This window comes from Benincasa hispida, chromosome 9 (genome assembly GCF_027475165.1).
Source record: "Benincasa hispida cultivar pf3 chromosome 9, pf3_genome.v1.1, whole genome shotgun sequence".
Classification (NCBI taxonomy): Eukaryota; Viridiplantae; Streptophyta; class Magnoliopsida; order Cucurbitales; family Cucurbitaceae; genus Benincasa; species Benincasa hispida.
This window is the reverse complement of record NC_143486.1, coordinates 42,782,402-42,790,048: the sequence shown is the minus strand read 5'-3', so window position 1 is coordinate 42,790,048 and position 7,647 is coordinate 42,782,402. Positions and strand designations below refer to the sequence as shown.

The following is a 7,647-nucleotide window of genomic DNA, read 5'->3' as shown; positions in this document are numbered from 1 at the left end:
TGTGTTGAGATTGTTTAAGGTCGAAGAAAATTATGTTTACACAAATTGCGAAGAGAGCCAAGTAATCCATCAAAGTTGTTCATCACATTTTAAAAGAAAAAAAATTTATGTCAAAAAAACTCATTTTTATTTAAATACTTTTGACAAAAAATATTGAAAACACACTTCAAAAACTATTTTGAGTGGTTGCCAAACACGCTAGATTTTTTCAAAATAACTTTTTTTAAAGGAAAATTGCAGTTGGTGACAATTTAAGAATAGAATATTTAAAGTGTCAGATTTTCTTCATTTTGCAAATATGACATTTTTTAGTGTATCAAGTATATCAATTGTATCGTATGTTGAAATGTATATCAAGTATATCAATACTTTATTTACATTTCACAAGCTAAGCTTGTTTTCTACCAATTTTGTAAAAAATAATAAATCTGGACTATGGACCTAATTTTTAAAACTTCTTTTGTGAAATCTACAAGAAGCCTTTTTTAAAAATTAAACAGTTGAAAATGCATTCCAAACTCATCCTCCAACTATTAAAATATTAACATGTTAATAAAGAATTTAAAAATACAAAACAACCAATGGTAGCTTGTCAATATCTTGATTGCATGTATACTTTAAAATAACTTTCGGAGAAAAAAAAAATCATTTTTGACCCTCAACCAATTTTAACCTTATCTTTCAATTTTTCAATCAATTTAAACTTCAAACTTGAATAAGTAAATCAATTTACACCATCTATTTCACACAAGTCTAATTTGTACATTTTTTAACTTCTTTAAAATATAAAATTGCGAGAGAGTAAAAAAGAAAATTACAATAGACTCCTCCGAGTGCTTTTCATTCCCAAGAGAGTTTTTTTTTCACTTCTTATCTTCCATGTCTGCTTCTCTTCTCATTTCGTTAATGGAGTTTTTCGATTTCAAAGCAGAATTCTACGAAGTCCATCAACTTCTAATAAAAACCAAAAACCAGTTTTATATTGATTTGAAATGGATGTTTGGTAACAATTTGGCCTTTTATCTTCGTTAACTAATCCTATAAGCTCACCAACATCATTGGCCAACTCCGCCCAGTCCGACTCAAGAAAGTGAAGCTCAAGCTCGACCCAAGTCCAAGCTCATGGTCCAACCTTTAGGCTTGTCTCTTTGGACTGAGCTTGGGCTGGCCCATTAGATTTGGTCCCTTGGGTTGGCAAAATTCTCTGGGGTCGGATCCCTGCGAGAAATGGGTTTCTTTCTCTTTCATTCGAAGTTGCCAGAAAAATGGGTTTCTTTCTAAGTTGCCAGAAATTGGTTTCGGATTTTACTTGAGAAGAGGAAGAGGAAGAGGAAGAGGAACAGTTGTTTTGTGTGGCTAGTGGTGAGTGGAAGAGACACGTGTTTAAGTCTTCAAAATGAATATAAAAATAATAAAAAATTCACATTATTAAAAAAGTGTCACCTCATCTATGAGGTCATCTTTCCGTTAGTCAACTAACGATCAAACAAGCTTAAGGACCCTTTAAACCTATTTTTCAAATCTCGAGACTAAAGGTGTCTTTTGAAAGCTTAAGAACCAAATAGATACCTACCGACCAAAAATGTATTTTGCCCCATTAGTTTTTAATACTCTAGGAGATTAATGTTAAACAAAAACTACGGTATATCTACGTATATTTAAAAAAGAATTTTAAAAAATTTACTTTTTCAATATATAAAATATAATATATGAAGATTTATACATATGCATACATATTTGGGTTGGTCTAATGATAAGCTTATTGGGCTGGCCCGATGGCTGATCTAAATAGGGCTCAAATGGGCTGGTCCTGATTATCTAAATGTTGATCCATATTCAATCCAATGAATAAATAAGTTGCGTTGGGCTAAGTTGGACTAGTCAAATTTTAACTTTGGGGTCAAGTTTAGATCGAGCTTCGACTGGGCTTAGATTAGCCTTTGGGCTTCGGGCCCATTGATGAGGTTGACCATAAACACCCCTTCCACTTTTAGGTTTCTTTCATTTGTTATTTACTTTCTACCAATGTTTTTCAAAATCAAACTAAGTTTAAAAGACTAGAAAAAGTAGTTTTTAAAAACCTAATTTAGATTTTTAAATTTGTCTAAGAATTCAACTCTTTTACTCAAGGAACATAAAAACTATTGGAAGAATTGAGAGGAAACACACATAATTTTCAAAAATCAAATGCTTAATTTTCAAAAATAAAAAACGAAATGGTTACCAAATGGGACCTTAATTTTAAATTTATGAAAATATATTTGATTTCTCACAATTACTTACTCATGATTTCAATATTTCATAAGTAAAGATTTGAATTCTTAGCCAATTTCTAAAAACAAAAATTAGTTTTTTTTAGTTTTCAAATTTTGGCTTTGATTTTAAAAACGATTTAAAAATGCAACAGAACATAGAAATCAATATATAGGAGTGGCTTTCATAACCTTAATTTTCAAAAAATAGAAAACCAAAAACCCATATGATTATCAAACGAAGCCTAAAGTATTCATTTTAAAATTTCAAAGATTAAATAGATACACTCTTAACTCATGAACCAAAAAGTATATTTGTGTCTTAGTATATTTGTCCTCTTAAGACAAATCATGGAGCAGGGCAAAGTCCATAATAAAAGACTAACACAACAGCCATCAAAAACACAAATAACAAACTCACTAAGAATTTACGTAACAAGGTGACTCCAAAACTCAAAATAATACATAAACAAACCACCTAGCATCTGCACTTGCAAAATAAGTAAGTTTTGAAGCTTTCTTACCACAAGGATTGGGAACTGATGCTATCAAAGATCCTCTAGTTCCTCTCCTATCAAGTTCTACCCAAAAAATAAGAGTAGACAATATTGATCCAAATAATCCTTGCTTTTCCATGGGAACCATAGCTGCACAAAAATACATCATCACTGGCATGCACATCAGTTAAACTTCACAGGCCTAAAAATGAAAAGTCTCTCACTGTTCATAAATGTTAAAACTAGATGATAACGAACTTACATAGCATGATACTTCAAAGATTGGCAGGAGTTTAGAAGAGAAAAGAAAATCCTCAATATTAAATAATTGGGATTAAATTGAAAAAAAAAAAAAAAAAGAAACATCCAAAACATTAGGATGTAAAACATATATTTAGCCTATAAGTAAGCAGTCTGATAGTGGATTTGTAATCTCAGCAGACTAATTTTTAATTTCAGCTATGACTGGACCATAGAAAAGATGAAACACTGTAGTTTAAGTACAAAAAGAAAATCCTTCAACATATCATCAAAAACAAACAAATGGAGGACAGATAAAGTGAGTTAACAGACTACCAAAAATCTTATAATCAGGCACAAAATGAAATACTACTTGCTTGGAACCAGAAATCTCTTCCAAGATCCAACATGGAAAATCTTGGAAAACCAATTTAAAAATTAACAAAGCATGGATACTGTTTCAACTCTATTGCCAGCAAAAAACTTTTAACAAGACTAGAAACACAATGACCTTGAGATTTTTCTAATATCAATAGACTTCAAACAGAACTCCACAAGCTTACCTTCGCCCTGAGATATGTGCCACGGCATGTCTGGTACATTTCTAAGCAACGATCGCATATGCCAAACTTTCCTAGCACGTGGCTAGAGGCCGACATTGTATGCAAAAGGATAGGGCACTCGTGTCTAACCCTCTCAGAAGATCCACACCCCTTCATCTAGCACGAGTAGGATGTCGAGTCAAACTCAAGATATGCTTGGTTTGACAACATTTGCATCGTTGTTGAGATTCCCCAATTTTCATGTTAACATGAACTCCTTCAAGCTCTGAAACTATAAATCCAAGATTCATAATTATGATCTTAGCCATTGAAGACATTGTCAATAGGTGCAATGCAATGCATTAGTATTGAAGTCTGCCATCAAATTCACGCAAGAGCAACTTAGAATTATCAACAACCCGTTTGCTCTCACAAACTATATAACTACACAGTTCATGCTTGGGTGATGGCCTAAGAGACTTAAGCTCAATCAGGGGATTGTTAATGGCATATTTACTACACATCTCCCTTGCCGGTTGAACATGCTTCCACCAAAAATCCGACAAAGCGATTTTCAAGACATCCCAATACTCGACATCTCGATACAATCTAAACAAACTACTACCTTTAGGAGTCCAAACATAAAAATCCATCCAATCTCTATCCATTATTTCCATCAAACCTTGAGCCTGAGGAATACAGTAAAGAGGAATTCGTGACCATGGTGAAGCCTTTCTCATATCACCATCAAAAAATGGGCATTTAATCTCCAACACACCTCGTGAAGGCAATCCATAAATCATCTTATCAATTGCACCATCAGGTGAAGCAGCCAACCAATCATCTACAGAGTTTGCTTTACCATAGACTTGAAACTCAGGAAACAAAACAGAGTTTCCAGTAATAAGTTTGTATCTTTCAAGTGCTTCTTCTTCTTTCATGTTACTCCAACAAGTAGCAAGATTACCACAAAATTGATCAATTGCCCCAAGTTTCTCTAACCATAATTGAGCCCTTCGACGAGGCCAAAACCCAATTGCCCCAGCAAAAGTACTTGCTGTTAACTTATGCTTTCGAAGCTCGTTCCAATTTTTGAACCAATGCTGAAAACTACTGGACTGAAGAATAGAATAGTGATTACCCGTTTCGAATTTTAAAGCAGAAGAAGCAGCAGAATTGAAATTTCTTATAGACCAGTTCCCAATAGCTTGACTACAGGCAAATATCTTTTTGCAGTTGAACATCGATGGTTTCGGAAATTAAATGAACCGAAAGAAACTATGAAAAACTCAAATTCAGATGGAGATAAATGTTGAAATACACGCATTAACTAAAACAAGAAATGATGAAGAAGGATTACAAGTTAAGATTGTTGCCTTACAATGGTGGTGGTGGTGGGAGAAATTGACCCTCCAGTTTCAATTTGCGTAAGAAAACCCTACATTTTGGGTTAGGGCTGAAATTTACAAAACCATAGGTCCAATATTAGGGTTTTTCCCCATTATAAATAGCAAAATTTAATTGTGTGGTTTGAAAATTGACCACCTATTTTTTCGTTATTGTAAAAATGGCCAAATGTAATAATTTAATATTGAATTGGATTTTATTCAACTTGATTTTTTATGTCCTCAATAATAATAATAATAATAATAAAGTGATGGAACACGAGACATACGCAGCGGAAAAATGATCTAATTTCACTCTAATTGTTTTTAATCAGAAGGAATTTAGCAAGCAAAATGAAGGAAAAAACAGTAAATTAACTTACTTTTGAAGCTCTCGAAAACCGTTTTTCCTCGCTGAATCTTGACCCGAACTCTTCCGGACCATCACTAGAGTTGACCTACTATCCTCTGGACTCAGAACCGGGTTGTGAGACTCGATAGATGAAGAAAACTGAGAGAGAGAAAGAGATGGAAAAACAAGAATGAAATTGGGTTTGAGTTTTTAATTTTTCAGCCCATTTATGAAAACAAATTTTTGCAAAAATGGCAAAAGTCTTTAATCCAAAATTGAAAGCTCAATTTATAGAAAAAAATCATGCAACAATTGCATAAAACAAATCCATAAAAACCCAACACCTATAATCCACTATCTTAGTGGGCTTAATGTCTCCACTATAAGCCAACACCTAACCCACTATTTTGTTAGTGGAATTATCCAACAAAAGTTTGGATTTTTCCACTAACTATAGTCAAAGGGCAAAATAGTCATTTTGTCAAAGTCAAACTTTGACCAAAAAGTCAACATTTTGACTTTTTATAACTTTTTCCGTGTTGACTAATTTTGACCTCCCGAGCATGAATCCGCATTCATTTTCTTGAAATTCAAATCACATTTGAATATAAAGGTCGGTCAAAGTTTGACTTTTCAAAGTCAAAAGTCAACTCTTTGACTTTTTATATCTTCTTTTTACATTTTTGACCATTTCCATTATTTTCGAGCTTCCGAATATGAACATATTCATATTCTTGATATTTAAATCATATTGAAATATTAAAGTTGTATCTCTAAACTAAAAACCCGACCACTATATCACATATACTTATCGGTTTCTTTCTCTTCACCTAATTCGAACAATTCGAATTATTCTATCATACTGTTCTAAGTTTATTCCATATGAGCTAGTAGGGGAACCTAATGGACCTATAGATCATGGGCTCCAACGATCCGAGATTAGCTAGCTAAACTCTTTAGACGGAGCTAATCAACATTCATTAACTAACGGGTCATTCCACTATAGTCCCGTAGTTGCACTCCCCTCACTATAGTTATATTTGTGTCCATTTGATATAACCATGATTAGTAAGCTAATCTTTCACAAGTTATTCGTAATCTCGGCTGGGTCATAAAAACCGTTTTACTCCAGAGACTACATCTTATTCCTTAAGTTCCACTAATCCTCTAATGAACAATTGGTTTAAGGTCCAACCTATAAACCGAATCCCTCTAAGGCCAAGGAGAGGGTGGGGCCTCTTGTTCAAGACTTTGATTTAGTACTAAAGGGAACCAACTATCTACTATCCCTATAACGAGTATGAGTGAATTTCGTCTTACACCCTATGTTCCCAGCTATCTACCCGATCTTACCCCTGAAATGGGAGGCTTATTGGGCCAGCGATGATGAGCTGCCCTCACCTATGCAAATCTAAGGATAATTCTGAGTGAACAGGAGTTCATAGTTAACTCAGGATTAAGATTAAGTTACTTAGGTCATCAATTAACGAAATAGCCAATTTTATACATAAAACGGCATTTAGAACGTAAAAAGTGACCATTTCATGGTTGAGTCTTATGCAAACTCATTGCATAAGATGCCCCTACTCACATATCTCTATATGAACGATTCAGGATCACATCGTCCGTACTAACTACAAAGTGGGTCGCATCCATAGTGTTCCCAGAACAAGGCGCCCAACCTTCTTCTTCTTTCAGATCCACCTTTATGTCACTACATAAAGTTCAAGCTACATTAAATAGCCTTAGAACCTTAGTTTATTGGATTCAAGATTACAATTTTAATAACAACTTTATCGAAAAACAAAACAGAATATGTTTATTAATTTACAAACTACGAGTTTTAGGATATAAAATCCAACATTAAGTTTCCAAATAATAAATGGATATTTTAGATCTTAGATTTGTGGAGATGATAGTCGGTTCGATTTGGGTCAAACAATAACCAAACCAAATCAATCAATTATATAGGGAAGAGACTAAATCGCTGTCTAATAAAGAACAAAATCAATTAATTGGTTTTATTTTTGTTTGGTTTATTATCAATTTGATCAATTTTTGGCATTTTCTATTTTTTTTTCCGAATTTTTATTTTTATTTCTACTTTTTTTTTTTTAATTGGTCATATTTACTATTCTCAAATTAAATTTGGGTTTATTTCTTTTTTTAGAGATTGAAATTGGACCTTTTTTTTCTTGACATTTTTTAAAATAACAAACAAACATGCTCCGTAATAATGGATCTTCTTTCTAAACAATAAATATATATGTGTCATAATTATTAAAATACTAAAGATACCTAATGTTAGCCTGTATTTTTAAGAGTATATAGACTCTCGATTCAGTTTGGTTTTTATCGGTTTTTCCAATTAAAAGTCGA

The 7,647-nt window shown here is 33.0% G+C and overlaps 1 protein-coding gene across 2 annotated transcripts; it reads right to left on the bottom strand.

Annotated features, from left to right (window-relative positions):
* Positions 1 to 2,542: 2,542 nt before the first annotated feature.
* LOC120087241 (Restriction endonuclease, type II-like superfamily protein) lies at positions 2,543 to 5,020 on the bottom strand. 2 transcript variants are annotated; one of them, XM_039044167.2, is made up of 3 exons: positions 4,913 to 5,020; positions 3,553 to 4,809; positions 2,543 to 2,899 (listed from the first exon to the last, which is right to left on the bottom strand). In XM_039044167.2, the coding sequence occupies exon 2, from the start codon at positions 4,773 to 4,775 to the stop codon at positions 3,894 to 3,896; it is 882 nt and encodes a 293-aa protein (XP_038900095.2). In that variant the 5' UTR covers positions 4,776 to 4,809; positions 4,913 to 5,020; the 3' UTR covers positions 2,543 to 2,899; positions 3,553 to 3,893. The 2 variants fall into 2 exon arrangements, with proteins under 2 accessions (XP_038900095.2, XP_038900094.2); XM_039044166.2 differs by having other exon boundaries at positions 3,553 to 5,012.
* Positions 5,021 to 7,647: the final 2,627 nt, after the last annotated feature.